Genomic DNA, 22,401 nt, shown 5'->3' on the forward strand with positions numbered 1-22,401 from the left:
GGTTGCCCAGAGAGGTGGTAGATGCCCCATCCCTGCAAACATTCCAGGTCAGGTTGAACGGGACTCTGAGCAACCTGATCTAGTTGAAGATGTCCCTGCCCATGGCAGGGGGGTTGGACTAATGACCTTTAAAGGTCCCTTCCAACCTAAACTATTCTATGATTCTGCTATTTTGGTGAGGATGGAAGATTTCTCTTCCCTTGAAGTGCAAGCCTTTGTGGATATAGAATGCCTTAGATGGGTACAACTTTTTCCAGCACTGTAAGTGAAAAAAAATATATTGATGTAAGCACTTCCATACTAATGGCTTTAGTAACTGTTCCAAAAAAAAGTTTCATTCACTTTAACAGATGGCTTTGCCTCACTTCTGCGGTCACAAGTCCATTGATTGTTCCTTGTTTCTCATCCTAACTGGTATTTCAAAATACGAGGTATGTATGAGAAACGTAATGCACATTTGCTATATTAAAAACTATATGTATCAGTGGCCCTGACTGTCTTTCACATTTGAGGTAGTTTAGTTTGTGGTTAACTTTTTGCAGACTATCAGGCGTCACTGTGTGTAACCTCAGTTTAACTTATCTAAATGATTGTAGAAGATCAATCAGTTTGGTTTCTGAAATAAAATACATGGATTTATTTACATTTATGGAATAATAAGCTGCTTACCAAACTATTTTATTTTTAACTAAAATAGATGTCTCCTGCCATGGTAATTATTTAATTCTTTCAAGTGGTATTCATCTTGGACATAATGAACTGTAACTTAAAATAAGAGAAAAGCTTGGTAAAAGTGGCATTCACATATAAAACTAAGATGCAAGTACTACAGCAATTCAGAAAGCATTGTGTTTCTGCAAGTGATTTTGAGTCTAGTTCTTGAGTATAAGCATGGGAGGTAGAGGGTAAGAGGTGGGACCGCAGATTAAGTCAGATTATTAACAGGACTGATGTTTGTTAGCTTTTTTCTGTGTCTTCCTTTCTTCATCCATTCTGGTTTTTTCCCTTGTAACACAACCTGTCAGTATGTGTTGCTGCTAACAGCATTTTCCTGACTTGTCATGTCTGTGTTTTAAAACTTTCATACGCTTCTTGTAACAAGCCCACTTAAATTGAGTTTTGACTGGCTGCCTGCTGCATGGCACCAGCAAATTCCCCATATAGGAGATTCTCTGTAATGAGTGAATCATCCATCCAGTGCCATGGGAGATTCCCTATAAAAAAGAATAAAGAATTGTGTGGTGCATTTGCTTTTTTTCATACCTGATTGTCGGATACTTTCCTTTTCAGTGTCCACTATGCAATGAAGGCAACAAGTAGTATATTGTTAGGTGTTTCATAGTGCATGCTGTGGCTACTTTCAATAATTCAGGGACTGCCAATAATAAGTCAACTTTTGCATTACCACTTGACCATGGAAGAGCGAGGAGGGCTGCAGAAGCAGCTGAGTTGTGTACATCACCTGACATACAGCCCATTTCTTTTGATGTAAGAAGTGCTTCAACTTCTGGAAGGCTGCTTGCTATCAAAACCTGAAGAGATGACTAAAAGCTTCCAAGTACTAGGAGAAATGTCTGCCAAAGGAAAGTCTTACTATATGCTATAGGCATGTCGTTGTGAGGAGAATTGGTAAGAACCACGAGAAGGATGTGATCTGCTAAAGAAAGTAAAGAGCTCAAGGAAGTATGAACAATGCAGTGGTAGTTGTCTTCACTGGACTTGTATGGGAAAGGCAGTTCATGAACTTTTTTTCCAGAGCATGTTGTTCTATCAGGTAATTCTGTAGCATTCTAATGGTAGAATGCTACTATCCTAGTTGATGCTAGACCTTTTAAGGTTTTGGTTCTTCTGCATTTTTATAATACTGATGTGGTTCAAGATCAAATCATTGGCTTCTATAACAACAAAACTGTGAAAACTGTAAGTTAAAAATTCAGAGCAAAGGGGGAAAACAACTGCTAATTGAAAGACACAGTAAAGGGCAATTGAAAGATACAGTAAAGGGCAACTTACTTGTTTTAATCTCATGGGAGATATCCCGACTTGTTCAAACGGTCTAATCACAAGTGAGTTAGTAGGTCATCCCAAAGCGGTGGTCTTCAATGTATGAGGATCAACAGAGTGTGTGAAAATAATTTCTGAAATTTTTCAGAACTGGAGTATTTTCACTGCAAGTCTTGATATTCCACAGTATGCGTTTTGTGCAAAAGCAAACTTGTTGCCAAGCCTGGAGCTTTTATGGTGTCACTGAACAACTTTCTTCTGATCATCTGGCAGAGGGTTGATGCAAGAGTTAAGTACTCTGACTTTCTTGATCTGAAGTCTGCTGAAAGCTGGAGCATGCTTACTTGCTTTTGTCCAAGCAATGATAAACTCATTTTGTTGTTAAATGAAAATACAAGCTTTAAGAAGGTCTTAACAATCGCTGGAAAACACAAGATGTTTTAAACAACAAACAAAAATGTATTTGTTAGATATAATAGAACATGACTACTTAAGAAAAAGAAAAAAACTTGTTAAAGTAACATGCTTTTGAAACACCAGGTGGTTTTTTTGGTTTGTTTCTTTTGCTCCATATTCCAGCTTCTCTTCTCAATACAAACTACATTCTTACAAGACTGATATTGTAAAGTGTTCTACCTCTTCCAAAGTTACTCTTGTATTTCTGTTTATGTTGAGGTGAAATATTGGTCAGATGTATGCCTTTGGCATTTATAACTTGTGAATGTCTAAAATTTAGTGTTAAATTTAATTTGAAATTGTCACAAGTGAATCATGTCAACAGACACGTTGCCATAATGCAATATAAAAAATAAGGGTGTTCATAAATAAGTTATGTCAAATAAGTTTTTAATGCAGTATCTGTTTTGTACAAAGTTACCATATAATCGTTCTTACCTATAAAAGAAAAATTTACTGATTTTTTACTTCTACTAAATGTAGTTACTTACTGGAGACACCTCTGTGGGCACTTGATTTTAGTAGAATATGACTGAATGGCAACACAACACATTCACCAGTAACCTAAAGAATAAATTTCAGTTGTCTTTTGGCTCATAGCATGCTTCTGCACAAAATATTTTGAACAATGTACATGGAATAACTATTTTTTACTTTCTGATTCAGCGTAGTCTTATGCAATGAATGCATGATGTAGATTCCGTGTACTCATGGCTTCTCATCTTGACTAGATCAATGAAATTAAATATTGCAAACCTCATTCTCAGGTTATTCAGTTCTGAAATGTTGGGTTTGAGAAACCAGGGATTTGAATTCCTTCCTTGTGCTTCTTTCCCAAATTGCATACTTCCAATGGATTTCCTTGTGCTACAGGTCCTCAATACTTTCTGAAATTGCATCTTGAAAGAGAAAGTGCATGAGTCATTGTCTATGAGAAGGGAGGGAACTAAAATGAAGATTTTGGTGGTTTTTTTTTTTTTAAGGCATGTCAAAGACTGAAGCAGGGGGTTGCAGAAGAAGAAGGAAGGAAGGAATGCCAGATTATGTTAGGAAAGAAGAGGATGCTATAATGTAAAGAATTTGAGGAAATATTAGACTGAAAGATGGAAGAAGACTTGTTTTAAAAGTGTTGTCAGACACTGTATAGACCTTTCCAGTCTTCAGATTGGAAAAAATTTGACTTGTGAGAAGGTGGATGAAATCCAATGCCAGCTTTAGATTTGATTGATTAAAATTTTCTGAAGTTGTTACTCTGCAATAAAAAATGTAGTGCAGGCCTTCTATCCAAGAGGTTTTTTTGTTCACTTTTGACTTAACCATTTTCCTTATCATGTTAACATCTGTGACCCATGAATTTATTGAATATATCAAAAACTGAAGAGTTTTGACATGTTTTGACTGTTGGTGCAAGCTCTAAGTTTTTAAATGTTTTGAATCCCTTAACCTCTACTTTCTTGTTCATTGATCAGCATTGGTAGCATGTTTTCAGTAAGATACATTCAGATTTTCAGGCTTCCGAGATGAAATGGGAGAGGATGCATCCTCTGGGTCACTACATGAAATTAGCACCACTTTGATGCAATATTTGCTCTTACCCTTTCTCAATTTGTTCATGTAGGTTAACTCTTTCAAGCTAATTATTAACTCGTAAACTTCATTGTCCTGTTTTGCAGGCTTTGCTGTAGCCCAGTGTATAAATCAGCACAATCCATCACCCCTCTCATCACCATCACCTTCCAGTGGCAGTGGGAGTACAGGGCGCTGTGATTCAGTGACTGCAAGCTCAACATCCACTCCTTCTGCTGCACAGAGCCCATCAGGTATTAAATCACGATTTTCAGCCTAGGAACTAAGGGATGTAGACCATTTTATTGTAAAATGAAGTTGTTACGTTATTGGATTAAAAACAGTAGAACTTTTGGTTTTAGATCATTCAACTAAACCAGTTGAATTGTGGTGCAAATTTTAATGATCTCTTTAGCTTTCTGCAACTCTAATAAATACTTGACATCTTTCAGCAGTGGTTTTAAGGACTGGTGAAATAATGTCATGTTTGTCTGACTTGTCTTCTAGCACATACAATTTAAAATGTTGTTCGTTTGTTTTTTTTTTTTAAACTGAAGTATTGGTTTGCATAAATTTGTAATGTACACTGTTAGCCTTTCACTGTAGTGGATAAGTTGATCTCCACGTGAAGCATCTTGTTTGAACTGGGTGACATTTGCTTTTGTGTATTTATCTGATACTCATGTTAATTTGTAAGAATGGGCCAAATAAATATTTGAAAATAGTTATTTAGGATGCTAATATTATAAAGCTTTTGCAATAACACTCTTCTGGCTGAACACCACCACATTTGAGGTGGCTGTTTCTTTGGTGCAAAAGAAGCTGCCATATAAATAGACTGACAGTATAACTTTCACAAATGTAGCTACCATGTGTTTGTGTTGGTCAGTATATTTAGTGGGTATGTTTTTACTGGGACTTCTTGTTGCATTAGAAGGCCTTCATTCCTCCTTTTTTTATGTAGTATTTGTAGGGAAACTTGTAACGGTGTTTGTTCTGAGTGCAAATTATGTGTGAGGTAAAGCCTCAAGCTGGAGACTAAACAAGAAGTAAATCCTGAAGGGTGCATACTGAAATGGTTTCATGCTAGAACTGACCTACTCCACCTCATTTTGGTTATAAAACAATAGAGGTAACTTGTTCTCAAGACCTTTTCAAACAGCCCCCTCATTTTAACAATCACTTCCAATGTTGATCACTCCTTGAAATGGTTGTTCTGGTTCCTCCTTTTAAGACATACCATTTTGCCTTTATTTGGAAGCCTCATATAGATCTAAACTGTTTTGCAGTCCTACAGGAAATGATGCAATTTTTATTAGGCATTTAGCGTTTTGTAGGTTTCGCTGAACAGTGTCAGGAGATCAATGTATATTATATGTCCAAAGTGACTATCCCTGCAAGAAATATTGCTGGAAAGAGTAAGCAAAGGCTGCTTATGAAGTTTATGAATGATACGTAAAGCATTCTAGCACCGATTTAAAAAGCACCTATTTTTGTGAGAGACTAACATATAGTCAAAATATTCCTGCAATATGTGTAATTCCAGAACAAAATTTGGAGTATTTTTCTATATGCAATCTATTCAAAACTTTGAAAGGACCTCATTTTATTTTCTGTGTTAGTAAGTGATTGCTGTTATCCAGTCTCTTGGTAGCCTAGGTAATGTGGTGATTACACAGAGAAGTGGTATCATTTGTCAAAAGCCTCAGTATGGATTGGCACTACAAGAAAACATTTGACTACATGCTTCTCCTTAGCAGTGTAAAAAGGCTCATCTACAATGTCCTTTACTGTATTTGAATCCTCTGTGATCAGGAAGCAAAATGCAACCACAAGTTCTTGGCAATAGTGGCTAAGAGAAAACTGCGGTAAAGGAAATGAAAATAAAAATCTAAATTATTTTTGTTACTGTAAGCAACATGCTAGTTCACAAAAATATCAAGCAAGATTATACTACATGTTTCAAACTGCGGTCTTTCAAGTGCATATAACCAGACTTCTGTGAAAAAGTGAGTAGATCCAGAGCACATAATTCCTCATCTAGCATAAAAAGATATGGTGGTGAAACACCAGAACAGGTTGCCCAGAGAAGTGGTAGATGTCCCATCCCTGCAAACATTCAAGGCCAGGTTGGACGGGGCTCTGAGCAACCTGATCTAGTTGAAGATGTCCCTGCCCATGGCAGGGGGCTTGGACTAGACAACCTTTAAAGGTCCCTTCAACCCAAATTATTCTATGATTCTATGATAGTGCCTTATTGAAAAATAATCATAGACTGTAGTTAACAAAATTAAAATCTACTTACAGAGTATGTTGACATTTGTATAACACAAAATTCTGTTGATTTTTCCTGCAATTTAAAAAGCCTGATGACAGGAGACTGCTCATTGGTTTCAAAAAAAAAAAAAAAAAAACAAAAGAAGAAATAAAAACAATCAGAAAACCCCCAAACTAATTCTTCCACCCCCCAAAAAAAATACAAAACCACAAAAACAAATCAAAAAACAGAGGAAAGGGTTTTTAAATGCCTGGTTTCAGTCTGCACTTTACCAGTTAGGTTGCATGAACTGTCTATTCTTAGTATGACCTTCATTGTGGCTTAATCATGAAGTATGTTCAACATGCCACGTGTCATGCAGGAAAACAGTCTTTGGGTGGGTTTTGGTTTTTTGCACAGGATCTAGGCGCACTGATGTAGATGCTTTAGCAAATCTAGTTGTGAGGATACAATTCTGTGCCCTACCACTGTGAACATAGTAACCTTCAGCAGTCAGTGGAAATGAATGTGAGAATGTGTCATCTACTTCAGTCCCAAGTCAGCAGCTTGCATTAACCTGCTGCAGGGATGACTTTTGAGCTCAACTCCTGGATTTTATCCTGCTGACTCTACTTGGAGAGCAGTAACAAAGAGGAAGACAGGGACTGTATGTGCATGAGCAAGTAATTAGGTGCAATAGGACAATGAACAGTTGGTACTAAGGTGCATGCATCTAATCTGCATGTGGCTTAGGGATTTTGCTGTGGACCGTATTTACTCTGACCTTTAGGACTAAGCATCCCTGCCATGTATGTGATTGTCTGGAGGACCAATTATTAGTTCAGACATATGTTGCTATTAATATTTGAAGTGTATTTGGTGCATAGTCGCAGCATATCTTATAGTTTGGTTTCCTTGTGAAAGAATCTCATTAATGCACAGAAACTGTTCCTAAAATCAGACTAAAGCAGTAAGTGTGCATAATTCTTCAAAGCTGCTCTATTGGTCTGAACCAAACTGCTAATGTAGTTGCAGCCAATAATGAACAAGTAATGTTTTAAATAGTTGTAGCTGAGTGGCTGGCGGTGTCTCAAGGTCCTTAGTATAGACTAGAGAGGATTCTGAAATCCCTGGAGCTGGGTCTTTGGCGGGTGGGGGCGTGGGGAGGGTTTTCTCCAACCCAGGGAGCTTTGTTGACACTTCTTGCGAATCTTCAGTGTCGGATCAATACTATTGTCTATTCCTAGGAACAATGTTTCTGCATTAACTGATTTGACCAGTTTACTGCAAGTTTGTAATGAATGTTCTCCCTTTTATAGTACTTATATGTAATTGTGATCTATACTGGAAACTGTTGCCAGGAGCATAACCATGAAAGAGATTATCTGTTTGATATGTCCAGATAGCTGTTCCGTAGGCTTCTGCGTGAACAGAAGTACACGGCTGAAATAAGCGATAGTGTCTTGACCGCTGTCTTTGTTATATCAGGTCTTACTGACCACTCAGCTGAGTTACGGAAACAATTGTTGGTATTCATCCACTTCAATGTAAAACAATGTGATTTTCCCTTAACCTGTTGAGGACAATTGAAACTAAACTTCATTATTCTGCTGTGAAGCAGACGAGGAGGCTTGTGTCCTAAGCTACTGTCTATTGACGGATGTAAACTGTTCAGAGTTTGATATATTTGAGATGGTACTTGTAATCTTCACAGAGTTGTTTCAGGAAATAAGATTTGGGACATAGACACTTTTACGTAAAACAATGATAGATGAGAACAAAATAAAGACAAATTGCATAATTGTTAGTTGAGAGAAAACGACATTACAAGATAGAGTATATATTAACGCTTAAACAGTAAAAGAGCTTTCAAAAATGTATCACAGTAAAAAAAACTAATTTTAGTTTGGTGTTTTGTAAAAATACTTTTCTTGCTATCACTCCTACCTGCATCAAACAATCACACAGTATCTTAATGTGAGGAGGGAGGTTAACTGAACTTATATAAAGTCATATGACTGCTGTGCATGTTTCAGTCATTGTAAGAGAACAATAGTTGCATTAACTGCTTTGTCATGAGTAAAATAAACTCTTACGATTCCTGAGTTTATCAACTATCCTACCTAATAATTGTCACAATACTTCATGGCACAGATATTTTAAAGCCTAGCAGCTGCCCCATTTGTAGTATTTGGGAATTAAGCTTAACCCTTTACAAGATCTCTGTTCCTTAAAATTGAAAAAGCAGAAGTCACCCCTTAAAGAAAGCAGAATCCCTAGCAAGAGAGAAAAAGCAGTGTCAGGTTCTGCAAATACTGCTATCAGGTTGGGTTTTTTTCTTTGTATTTACATGATTTTTTTTTTTTTTAAATTAATATGTCCGTTTGAAGTGTTGCTATGCCTAAGATAAAAATGTTCTCTTGCAAGGCAGTTTTTAGTCATCAAGCTTCTGAGCTTAGAATACAGTCTCTTCTTGGCTATATTTGCTGGAACCATGCACTTCTTTAAAGTGCTTATTGTTATATATGCCAAGCATTAAGATAAAGAAGCTGTCTTACTGTAAGTTAGCAGTCTTCCAGAATTATGTATGTGTAATGTCATCTACACTGTATTTTATCACTTTATAAGTTGTCTTAAGCTTTAAAATGCAAGTGGCTTCAATACTTAAGAAAATGTTTATATTGGAGCAATGGATATTGAGGACTTCAGAGGGCATTGATCTTCTATGCCACTTATAGTGTATTTCACACTTCTGGCAGATATTGATGGTAAAAGGTCTAAAGTAAGTACAAAGAGTTGTCCCTTGTTGCAGACAATATATTGGATTCCAGTCTGTAAAATAAAATTTATATATTCCAAGGAGAAGATGATTAATCAAGCATGGAGAGCCTGTAAGAGCAGTGCCTGCCATCTTACTGAAACCATCCCTGTCTTTTCCCTCTAAAATCATTAATGTAAATGAGGTTTGATCTCTTCTGTTCTATAATGCTAGTGATTTTCTAACTCGGTGAGGAAGTACTTTTGTTTCTAGAAAGTTTCTTTTCTAGAAACTTTCTGTGCACCAAGCATCATCATCTGAACTGCTGCTATCTTTTAAAACACTCTATTTGGCTTTGTTATAAACCAAATCTGAAACTTCAGTTTCATATCATAGAATAGTAGGGCTGAATGGCCTGAAGTATTGTCACCCGCACGGTAGTGCACCTCTTATAATTTATGGCCAGTGGAAATCAGAATAATTCTATGTCACCAGAATTTGTGATAAATAGCTTCTCTCAAGATTTCTAAAGCATGTGACTAGATTGTAATGCAAATAAATGCCTGCCAGTCCCTCCCCAGTGTAAGTGCTGTTGGATTGCCAGACATAGCCCAAACTGTGTTATGAACATTTCCGGATAGGTAAGCAAAAAATCAAATTCAGTTAAACTCACTTATTTCTAAAGAACGAATACTTCCAGCTTCAGAAGTATTTCCCAAACTTGTAAGACTCTTGGTGTGGTGTCAAATTGTATTCAAGATACCAGCAGTTATGGATGTGTCCTTGTCACTTATTCTTGTTGCTACTCTAACATTTATGCTTTGTGTTCATTCCAGTTTCCCTTCCTTGTTTCATTGTTAAAGCCTTCGTATGATATATCGCTGTGTTTTCCTCTAGTAAGGTCTGGCAGGAAAGGACGTCGGCGGGTGTTTAGTCTGTCGGAGGCTGACAGTCACGGTGGACACTGGGTTTAGGTCTTCAAGCAGCAGCTGCAACAGAAACTCGCGCAATATCAATTCAGGCAGGTTCCTCCATAAGTTTTCAAAAGCCCGTAACAGTTGATAGAACATATTTGGTTTTCATGCTGACAGCAATGACAGTGAGGTAGGAAACTGAAGAAAGCATCATAAATATTTGTCTCTACTGTTTTTTTGGAGAGAATTGTAAAGCAATAATTAGCTGTTTCTGAAAGCCTTATCTGCAGTTTCTCCCATGTTTCTTGGCTCTCTTGCCAAAGATGGAAATTCTGCTATCAAGCCTCCAGCTTCAAAGCAGCTATGTCTTCATTTGCACAGGGGCAGCCATGGCTGTAGTGGAATTTAGTAAGCACAGGCTTCTGAATAGTCACTAATGCGGGTACTTGACTAGCAGGAAGAAATCTATTTATAACTTGGGTAAAATGGACAAGCATTCAGCATAAGACTGTCCTTGGACTGTGATGGCACAATATTTTTATGATCATCAAACTTGGGCAGATGGCTTTATGGACTGTTTAATTGCCTGAGGAGGTGAGGAGGGGAAGCAGATGCAGAAAAGATGGAAATACGCTTCAGACTACCTTCTTATTTATATAACCTGTTTTAACTTGTATTTAATTAATTTCTTTTTTTAACTATCATGGCATGAAGATATTTTACTCTGTTAGTATTATATAAACACCCTTTTTCATCTTTATAGATTTACTTTGCATCTTTTCACTTAATGTCCTGTTATTTATATTTTTGTTATCCTTTCATAGTATGTTGCTGTTCAGTTTAGGACACTTCTCTGTAGAAGATACTCATTCTTTCCTTTTCCTGTTCTTTTCTATCTTCTTTCACTAATAATCATCCTTAACATAAGTTAATATAACAGAAGTTGAGTGATTTGATTTGGATTTTTTTTGCTGTATTATCATTCTGTAATGATAATCTTCGTAGCATTATAGAAGTGCTGAAAAACATCCAATGTTGCTGAAGCCACTGCAATCAGAGAGTGCTAATAATACCCAAAAAATTGCAAAATAACACCCTGTTCTCAAACCTTGTTTGGTGCTTAAATTTGGGGGTATTTAGGGGGTGTTTGTTAGAACTAAATGTTAATATCACAACTATTTTAAGAAACGGACTTCACTCTCCCTGGTTTTGTTACAGATCTGGCTTACATTTTTTGCCATAACACTCTTACTTAAATATATGGGGGTTGGGGAGAGGTAAATAGAAATGCTGTTTTCCCATATTAGGTAATAACTTTTTGATATTTAAAAGTAGAACATATCGTAGTGACTGGTGATTTTATTCAGGTAAAAATGACAATTATTTTTGCTCTTTCTATCCAAAAGTCAAACTGGAACCAAGTGTTAGGAGTTTGGGTTTTTTTGAAAGCCAGTTAGTATTTTTATGTGCAATATAGACAGAAGTTCCAGATAATGGGTTGAGAACTTAGTCTCTAAACATACTGGAAGCCTTGAAACTCTCTTGAATCAAGAACTTGGTACCTATCTGGATTTGAGAGACAGACATTCTTGTAATAATCCCTTCTTGAGGTTTTTTTCAGCTAGGGTGCATCTTTTTGCCAATTTTTTATTCCAGTTTCAGAGACTTTAAGAATTCAGATCATAAATAAATATATATTTATCTATTTGGATCCTTCTTCGAACTGAGTATGACTTCAAAAGGCTTTGAAATTTTGAGCCTCAAAGATTTGCTCATTAGTAATTACTGTCCTGAAGCCATTTATTCAATTAACTGGGAGGTGTTATATGTGAAAACTTTTTACATCAAAAGGGTGGTCTGATTTTTCGTTGTAATGCCTCTTACATACCAAATTTTCATTCCAAGATGCTGGATGTCTGTATTCTATTTTCTATTTAGTTTCCTTCATCTGTAGTCTAGGACTGTTTTCCTCTATCCTTGTATCCAAAAGATATAGGAGATGATCATGCTTAAAAACTTACCTAGCACAAGCTTATAGTTGCAGTTTCAAGCTAAGTATACACCTCAAGTAGCCTATGGATTTGAGAGCTTGGTCACAAAGATGTAAGTACCGTTCTCACAGCCGTAGTTTATAGCTGTGGCTGAAGAGTAAGATTCTTAGTTAAGTATTAGTTCAGAAGGGATAATATATTGCAAAATAGTAGTGAGAGCTGTTGACCTTTTCTAGACAACGTTCAAAATTCTCCCTCCCCCGCCCCTTTGTGTTCTGGTATTTACTTTCTGCCCCTGCAGGGACTAGTGGCAGTTTGCGAATACCTAGTCATTTTGGCAGTAATGCCATGCTGGGTTACAGAAATCTGTCACTGCCACCCTTAAATACAGTAACAGAAGTGAAGCTCTGACAGTGACTAATGAAATACTGAAAGTAGAGGAGAAAGACTTACTTCTATCAATAATAAATAAAAGCAGGAGGGAAGCATAAAGAGCTCTAATTTTGTATTCTCTATAAATACTGCAGCTAAAATACTGGACAGAGTATGTTCTGCTTACACTTTTTGATATTTTATCTTGTTTTCTGAATTTTTCAGACTTTTGGATAGAAAAATTTGACTTGTTGACTCCAGATACTTTTTTTTTTTTTTTTAATGGGGACTTTTTTCAAGTACTTAATTTTTCTTTGTGGCATTAAGAAGGGAGTCACTTTAGCATTAATTTAGGTCCTACATGGAAGGATTTGGGGACAATACAGCAAACAAAAGAATATGTATGTCTGTCATGATTTCAGTAAATGAAAGTATTGAGAAAATATATTAATATTTTGTTGGGAGAGAGGGAAGAATGATTTAAGAAATGAACTGCAGAATCAGAACTGAAATAGCAGAACTGCAATAGAAATGTGCTGTATATAACATTTCTGAGCAGAATGCCATTGATTGATAATACTTTATTTACCAGAATGTCTCAGGTTTCTGAATCCTGAATTTTGGTGAATATTCATACTATAATTAAGATAAAAAATAATCTTGGCAAAGAATGTTTGATATTCTTTTAAGATTTTAAAAATTCAGAAAGTGAAATCACCGCGAAGAGACTCACTGTTTTGTGCATACTTAAATGTTAGTATTTATCTTGGAATTCAGAGAAATAAGGCTTTATTTCAATGTTTTTAGCAGTTCATTTTCCATGTGAGTCTTGCATCACTTCCTCTGTTATCAGTCGCTACATTCTCACTAAAGCTTCTTGACAGCTAAAAAGAAGAATCTTCAGAGTTACTTTGAATCTGTTCTTATTTTTCAAAAATAACCAGTGATGTCCCTTTTATTTTAAAGGAGACTTTTTCACAGTCTATAAATTTTGTTTTTATTAAAGTGAGAAGCTTTAGCCACCGATTCAGCAAAAAGTAAAATTGAGTGGTTTTCTGAAGTGAGAATACACCATTGTTTGGGGTTATCTTACCAGAAAGGTAAAAAAAAACTATAATCTTTGTTATCCCACTGATACCTTACTGATACCCATTCCATTCTCAGCTTTGTTTTTCTTTTTTTTTTTTTTTGCCTTATGTTCATGCTCTCTGTTCTTTTACAGGATTAATTGGAATCATATTAAAAACAAAATATTTTTAAGGTCACTATGTGTTAAAAACAGAACCTAATTCTTAGCTTCTGTATTCACTACATTGCCTTGTAGACTTTTCTGCAGATGCCTGTACACTTGAACACATGCTGTTTCTTACAAGAGCTCTAAAAATGGTCTGTCTTGAAGCTGGATACCTGTTACTTTAATGGCACCTATTACTCTAGTCTAGAAAAGAAAAAAACACTGACTTTTCTGGGCATACTTGCTCATATAAGGCTGTATCGCCTCATCCCCTCCATTCACTATCCATCTGAGCTAAATAAGCAGTTTACTTAATAGTTAGCTAGGATTTTAAGGGGGAAAAGGACAGTACAAATAGCTGTTAATGTTTTAGTTTTTTTTTCATTGTGTGGGAAGGTGTCGTAGCCTATCAGTTTCTGTGGTATGTAACGCTTATTCCCAATTTTATCTGTGTTGTATGCTCCATGCTTAGGAGCACAAAAAAAATCATGTAACACAAGCCTGTATAAAAACAGGCCTATTTTGCAGCACCTTTCAGTTACAGTAAGCACATTATTCTCCTCCATGTTTTTCCATAGTTCTGCTTTCTGTGGTTGAGGTGGCACTTAAATGTGAATCTGGAGAATGAAGTGAGAGAATGACTTCCAAATTTTTGTAAGAAACAAGCCACCTCTTGGGAAAACTAGTTATACAGGGGTTCTTTTGGGTTTTTTGGGTTTTTGTTTTTTAAATTTCTAAAGAGCTTCCTGGTATGGGGTGGCTATTCACTTTAGTCTATACTAAATACTGGAGAGGCTTTCTTATTCTTCCCCTCAATTTCCTCTCTCTAGGAATATTTCTGATACTGCTGCATATTCCAATACTAAATGTGTAACATTTTCTGGTTCCTAACTTGAACAGATTACTGCTGGCATTTTATGTTATGTCTTCATAATATTTTATTTCTAATTACTAAAAAGTGAATGTGTAAGCATAGTGCTTCACAGAACTGCATTTTCCACCCAATTATTCTTAAATATTCATAAATAATAGTATACTGTTAGGCTTAATGTACATACTAAGTTGAATATTCATTGTTTCTTGGTGTTTTCTTTTATTAGATGATGCTTCAGCTCCAGAGCAGCCTCAGATGACCATTTCTGGTCAGATGATCATTTCTGGTCAGGCAATGTTGACTGATGAAACTCTTTCAGCTGTCTCGAAGTCTAGCAAGAACGTTGTAAAAAGTAGTGACATAGAAACAGCAAACCTGTCTCCTAGCCTGATTCCTGCACAGCAGCCCACAATATCATTAATAACAGATGACAATACGGATGCACTAAGTGTAGAGTCGCTTACACTGGTGCCACCAGTTGATCCACACAGCATTCGAACATTCAGCTGCATTCCTCAGTCCTCTTTGCAATCTGAAGTTGAAGTTTGCAAGGTAAAAGAGGTTGAGGAAGAGTGTTCTGACTAAAGCCAAGCTGCAGACTGTGATGAACAGTGAAGCAAATGCAACCATATTCTTTGTTATTTTTTCTTTGGGAGTGCAGATACTTCTTGAAGCCTGAGAGGCCATCTGGTCCACAAGAAGAGTTCCACTGATGAAAGAGAATGTGGGCAGCTTTTAGAGTAAACATCAGATGCTCAGCATATTTAAACTGGAGAAGAAAAAAAAAAAAAAAACAACTTTTGATTCTGGACTGGTTGTTTCCTACCAATTTCTGTTATACAAGAACATGAAAGTATTTCAGAGCACCTACTTTCTTTCTATTATAGAGTTCCAGCTGCAGAAACTAAGTTAATTGTAAAAGGTCTACAGTATTATGGCAAAGTGAAGAAATTTTTGGATACCTGGCTTCAGGATATTGTATCATTACTTCTCTGAAATTGGAGACATACCATTGACCAGAAAAAATTATATATAGTAGTACAGAGATAACATTTCCATTTGAGACATGGTGTGTTTTTCAGTTTGTTTTTGGTTTGGTTCTTTTTTTAATCCTGATCTCATTCATCTTTTGGAAGTCTGCATGATACCAGCAGGCTTGGCCACTTACAGTATTGTTTTTGTAGGACTCCAGACTTCAATATTGTGTTTTCCATGTGTAATATTTATTTCAAGATTTGATTCAAAGCAAGATATATCAAACAATTTTTTAAAAGGTAAAAGCCTGAAATTTAATGACAAATGCTTATTCAAATTAACATAAGGGATTTTTGAGACTACTTTAGTCTTTGTTTAACCAGCTACAGAGGAATGTGAAATATTTTAAGAGATTGCTATAGCTTGTTTGTTCGCTTCTGACAGTCAAATTGCTACACCTCTGAGGAGTGATGATACCCTTTCTACTGAAGGACAACTAGAAGCAGATGGAAGCAGTTTTGCTCTAAAGAGGTTTTTTAAATTTTTCATCTTCATGTAGGAAGAAGGTCACCACATCTAACTGATAATTCCTTTGCAAGTCTGAAACTCAAAAGGAAAGGTATTGTGTAGTTTTTTTCCTATCTGGGATAGTATCACAGTTAAACAACGTTGCTACATAAAAGTGATTCTGAGTTTATGCTTGCCTTACTTTGCTTCCTAGATCCTGATACCAAGTTGACAGAAAGTAGTGGAAAAGTGTTGATTAAGGTTTGGAATGTTCCTTGCTGATTTGATACATAATTTAACATGAATGGAATTTAAGACTTCTAATCAATTTCCATGGGTGTTAATTTAAATTAATAGTAAAATGAGTAGATTGTCATTATTGGTCTGCTCATAACATCGAGTGCTTTCTGGCTCTCAAAGATTGAAGACTACTATTTGCTTTACTTGGTATTGTGATTTCAGTCATCAGTGCAATCTGTTTCCACATTCTGTCTCTACTAACATTGATTTCATATCAAGTAGGTGAATCTGAAAAACTTTTGCCTACTTCCCAGTCTCTTATTATACCTCTTCCTGGCTGTCAGATGGAATACTTGAAGTGATTTTAAATGTTACATTTATATATGAGATTGACTAATCCACAAGTATAGCTTCACTCGCTTTTTCCATCTTTTCCTTCACATAACAACTTAATCTTTGTGAAATGTGTATACAAGGTGTCTGCTATCAAACTCCTGCATTTTTTTTTTCTTCCCTTAATAGGTTTTGCATGCAGTATTGTTGATTTCTAGTTTTCTGTGACTTCTACTTTGTCTCAAATTGAATTAACCAATATTCTGACCATTCCAGAGTGGCCCAAACTCTAAATGAATTATGAGGGTTAGGTGTCCTCAGCACTGCTATGGATATAGGATGAGAATTTGGCATTGCTGGAATAAGAGCCTACCTTTTTTTTTGGTCATATGCTTAGGGTAATTTTACACTGCAGTCACTGTTGCAGCTAATGTACATGTACCTGAACAAGCCTGGACATCAGTAGCAATTTGGGCACAAGGATCACATAAATTTTTATTAGCTGAACTTACTGCAGTCTAGACTTCCTCTAGTATGTTGCAGCATTACACTGTAGCCCCAGTAATATTCTGAAGATCATTAGAAAAAATGATGCCTTACTTAATTTGAAAGCATTTTGTGTTAGTTGTTAACCTTAACTCTTGACCTAGATTATACAAAATGCCACTGTGCAGGCTGAGTTCCCTTAAATAGAATTAATTTTAGATAGGAAAACCTTGATCTTTATTTATCTAATTTCAAATTCAGTTCTGGCAAGATTAGGACCATGCACAAGGAGTCTTTTTAATGGGTATGCATAATCTCACCCTTGAGCCATACTGCACAGGAAACGGGACAAAGGGAAAGAAAGCTGACTTTGTGCTTTTTATTGCCTTTGAGTGGCTTTTAAATCTCATGACTAGTTGTCTACTGAGAGCTTCACAGGAAATGACTGAGATAGATACTATTAGTAGGAAAACAGAAAACTAGGTCTACTGTCTAGTCCGCTGCTGGCAGAGCCTTGCTGGTCAAGGGGTGGTAAGCTGCGATATCTTTTAGCAGTTGTATTAAAAGCTCTCTGCAAAGGTGGAATTACACTAGGAAATCTCTGACTGCACCAGCTTTACCAATGTTATGGTGTTATATAAATGCTACAACTGGTACAGACCAACCTAAATCGCTGAATGGTTATGCCACAGAAGCAATTGATTTTTGAACTTGTTTGCTTCTAATATTAAGGCATATGTGTATACAGTTTGACTGTGCTTCATGCTGCATTAGGAGACTTCAGAATGTAAAAGCTCTGGAGATGCTGAAATAATCTGTCATCGGCAATCTTTTATCTCAAGTACGGTGTTACTCATCTACAATTCCTTGAAGAGTATCATATCTTTCTCTCCCTTATCAGAAAGACTCAAGGGCTGTTTCCTTATCCCCCTTTCACTGTAAAAAGGAAACTCAACCAAGAAAGTCTTAGCACATCAGCCACAAATGTAATTTTTTTTCTAAACAAAAGTTGATTTGAGTCAGTATAACATCACTCTTTTTAACCAAATCCAAACACCAAGTTGCAAATGCGAGCAGCAGCTAAACAACTGACTATACAAAAGGCTCACTATTTCAGTGTAATACTGCAGAGGGAGGTAGAATCACTCTAAAATAAATATAGCAATGTTCCAGAGCAAAATGCCAAAATTTTGGAGAGATGCTGAATTCTCAGTGTTTGTTTGTAGAGGCTATGCCTATCTTCAACCATATTCTGTTAACATAAAACAGTTCTGTTATTCTCTTCCTTTGGAGAAGAGAAGCCAAAGAAGCCAAGGCATACTGAATGTTATTTTGCTATTTTATGGTCTATGTGTCTCATTTTATCAAATTTTACCAAGATATTACTTGTTTATCAGAACTATGTATTGCATTCATTGTTAGGTCTCACTGCATCTTGCTGATCCCCTTTGCTTTTCTGTAATCCAGCGTACAACAATGAGCAAGACTCGAGCTTTTGATTTGTGAAGAGAGTAATGGCAGCAAACACTTGCTAATTTGGTAAAGAAGGGGAGAGAGGAAACATTACTTCCCAATTCTAATGTCTGCTTCTCCATGGAAGTAATGCTTACAGTGTAAAACTTGTGTGCAAAAATTGTTTTTCAGAAATTCTTTTATATAAGAAGAAACCAAAGGTTAAGCTTCCTGCACTTCCTGCACATTTTACAAGCTGTGTGGATTAAACCAAATTCATTAGAAATGTGGTCACATATATTAATAATAAAAGCTGTATTTTGTCTGTGAAGTCATGAATTATATATAATATAATATAGTATAATATAAGGACTGAGCTCATTTGTATTCTGCTCTGCTAATTCATGATAAACTAAAATGCTGACTTCTCTTCCTTAAATTAAGCTGAGCTTAAAAGCAAAAGATATAAAATTACACCTGTTACAGAAGCTCCTCAACATTCTTCGCTTTACAACAGTTGGAATTTTCCTTGAAGTCACTTGGTTGAGGAAAAATTGGGAATATCTTCCAGAATTCATTTATTCTTTTGCAATATTGTTGCTAAAGGACAGGTATGTGATATTTAAAAACTCTTCTTCTATATCCAGAATTTAAGACTCAAATCTAGACCAGTATTCAGAGTTTAAGTCAATGTCCAGTTATACATATGAACCCTTTGCCCAATAGAGACAGAATACAGGGGGAAATAATGTTCCTTTGTGGATTTGAAGTATTCTTGTGTGTAGAATTTTAAAACTGGTGGTTAAAATAGTTTGTTTATAGCAAAATCAGCAATCTTGAGGATTGAAATTACTGTGATTTTTTTTTTCTCCCTAATCAAGCAGTAAGACATGAGTGACTATAATTTCCACACTTACTGCAAGTGGCCTGGGATGATTAAGCAATCTAGGAATTCAGTAATTACCCTGCAACTGAGTGTCATTTTATTAGTAGTAAATTAAACTTAATGCTGTATGCTTGAAGACATAGGTAAGCTATCAGACAAGCAGGTCAAACTGTATGTATAAGTATGAAGCCACTTCACAAAAGTAAACGCTTTAATCACATGGTGCTGTCAGTGCTCTAGTGTAATCAGTCACTCTTTTTGCTGCACACATTATAGGTAAGTAACTACAGAAGAGCCTAATGAGTAGTTTCACTAACGTGCATGTAGTATTCTTCAAAAAAACCCCACCATGCTAAACATTCTGATGTTGCCTTCACTAACCATCTAAAGTTAAATGGGGAGTTGCTTTTGAAAAAACATTGCACAGGGAGCTGTCATCTAGGAAATTGTTTTAGTCCTATAGTTGAATCAAAGATTTGCCAAGAGACATCAGATGGCGGCATCAGTGAGATCTAGGCATTTTGCCTCAAAGACAATGAGGCTCCTTGATGAGTCTCCTGCTTCTTTTCAGGCAACCTAATGTTAGGCATCTAAATATACGTTGAAAATTCTCTTCCTAACTGTTACTGTTGTTCTTCTTGAAAGAGTTTTTTGATATGTCACTGTTTAGTCATCACTGGCCTACCCTAGGATATCACTAACCTGGGCACTGCACTTCTATTATGTATTATCTGTGCTTGCCTGCTCTGTTACTCTGACCTTTCCCAACATTTGCAGCATGAATTAGAAACAAATACAATAACTCTTACTGTCTCTTAATAATAACTCTTACTGTCTCCTATTGGCTTTTGAAAAGCAGATGGTAATCCAAGCAGGGTTTGCTAGGGTGGGATGTTTTTAGGGGGTGGGAGGGGGGAAGTGCTTGGGATTTTTTCCTGCTGCTCAGGATTGTTTGAGCAGCAGCAAAGACATGGGAGATGCTGTTCTGGACTGAGTCTCAAACAGAAGGTTCTTTCATATGGAAACGTATTTTTATATTATATTTGTACAGAATTTTCCCTATTTTGATCTCCCAAAATTTTTAGATTTGCGCATTGCTCAGATTTGATTTCTTTTGCAAGGTGTTATAAAATATGTATTTTATGTTTGTTAATGTATTATAAATGTAAAGCTAAATCTTGCTTGTCTAATAAATGTGCACTGTGGCGGTATCTGTTTTATTGTTTTGCTAACTTGAATTCATTGGTTCTTCATATGAAAAGGAAAAACTTGAGTCATTGTTGTGACTGTCTTGTTAGCATAAATAAATGTATGGAGTGCATTTTTTTAAAAAAATAAATAAAAAGGGCTTAAGAAGCAGGTAATGACTAAGAATACTTGTTGATGACAAAAGTTAGAGTTAAATAACGTTCAGACTAGTATATAGTGTTCCCAGGATTCTTTTAAGATTAATCTTAAGATACATGAAATTTTTTTTTCATCTTGTTCTCCATTACTTTTGGTTATGGGTACTCATACTAAAGTGAGTTTAAGACATAGTAATTGCAATCTGATAACTTAAGTATGTATGAGGAGATGAGAAGGTCTGAGGTTTTGTGTTTGGGTGTATTTAAGGACTAACAGTGGCAGAAATATTTATAATGAACATGCAGATAATTTTGAAAAGGATTGAGAATAGATTCAAGTGTGCAAATTTATAGACTGTTAGAATTTGAGGAGCTTTGTTTCGCCCAGCAATAGCACTGAATAATACATTGTTACAACTCTAGGGGACCTGCTGGAAGCATTTTAAGCTTTAGGGGATAACTTTAGGCATCTCCACTTGTGAATAGGTGTGTTGATTCTTTTTTTGTTGCAAACTTTTTACTTCATTTTGAGCTGTTTTGTAAGTTTGATTGTTTTAAGCGCAAACAGCGGGAAATGTATTTTTCTAGAAGAATGAATGTACCTGGGATTTAATCACTACATAAAGCATTTAATTAACATGAAGGACTGTCCTCCTATGAAATATATTTCAATAAAGTTGTGTCTGAAATGTACTTCATTTGGAAAAAAAAAATTGAAGTCCTGAACACGTACTTACACTTACATGGAAAAAAGCCCAAACACGGGGTGAATAGAATTCTGAAATGTCTTTCTACAGGTAATAAGTATTAATTATTTAATGTAAGTTCTGTTAGACATTTGCAGTAAATGTGACAATATCTTATGTTACTTTAAAGAAAAATGTAAATAAGTGTCTGGGAAGGAAGTGAAATTAGAAAATATTGGTGTATGTTTCTGAAATCCAGATTTCTATAGCTAAGTCTGTATTTGCTGGCATTAATCATGTGTCATGGCTATTGAAAACCTGGACAAGAATGAACAATAGACCTTTCTTTGTAAATGGAACTTGGCAATAAAAATGGTGTTACTAAGAAAACTTCCTTCCCTTTCATGGGTTCTGTTGCTGGATGTGATGTGCAAGGACATTCAAAAACAGTGAAATGCAAAATTTGCAGAAGCTTACTTTTGTTAAGAAGAATGGTGTGCATATGTGAATGTCGGCACTTTAATCTTTAAGCTGAAAGCTGAAGTAGCCAAGGTATTTTTGCATTGTGTATGCAGGAAGGACATAGCATGAGAGAGAGAGAGCAGAAAAGAAGCCTGTAGAGGTGATGGAAAGTAGATGAGACCAAGGGTTAAGAGTGGCTGGGCAACATTTAAAATGTCTGTGAACCACTTTGAAAGTGCCTGTCATGTATGATTTCTTCCCCAAATATATCCTTGCACCCGCTGCCTCTTTCTCTGGTGCATGTTGCCAGTTCAGTATATGGATTAAATCCAACCGAGTTATTAGTTGGATTCTTGTTAATTAGCCTCTTCTTCTATAGGAATTAATTACAGTCAATATACATTCCTTGTGAAATGTTAGTTCTCAAACTAGGCATTACTCCAGAAGATTTCTTAGGAAGAAATTAAATCACATTGTACCATGAAATAAGCAAGCTAGGTATCATAGGTAGGAGACAACACTGTGATTTACTATAAGATGCAAATATTAAAACATAGTGTATTGGGGAAAATGAGCAGCAGAGGTAGGAAGCCTCAGGAAAC

At 36.0% G+C, this 22,401-nt stretch overlaps 1 protein-coding gene across 8 annotated transcripts in view; it reads left to right on the forward strand.

The window, feature by feature from the left end:
- CLEC16A (C-type lectin domain containing 16A) overlaps positions 1-21,727 on the forward strand; it is an 89,774-nt gene extending 68,047 nt beyond the window's left edge. For 4 of the 8 annotated variants that reach the window (XM_075164974.1, XM_075164972.1, XM_075164975.1 and 1 more), the window contains 2 exons: positions 4,134-4,280; positions 14,653-21,727. In XM_075164974.1, coding sequence (XP_075021075.1) covers positions 4,134-4,280; positions 14,653-15,011 — 506 coding nt within the window. In that variant the 3' untranslated portion in view covers positions 15,012-21,727. Of the gene's footprint in view, positions 1-4,133; positions 4,281-9,938; positions 10,101-13,324; positions 13,419-14,652 lie in introns of those variants that run through there. The other 4 variants (XR_012676082.1, XR_012676081.1, XM_075164979.1 and 1 more) reach the window with 4 other exon arrangements.
- Positions 21,728-22,401: the final 674 nt, after the last annotated feature.

The sequence above is a fragment of the Calonectris borealis genome, chromosome 16 (assembly GCF_964195595.1).
Source record: "Calonectris borealis chromosome 16, bCalBor7.hap1.2, whole genome shotgun sequence".
NCBI lineage: Eukaryota > Metazoa > Chordata > Aves > Procellariiformes > Procellariidae > Calonectris > Calonectris borealis.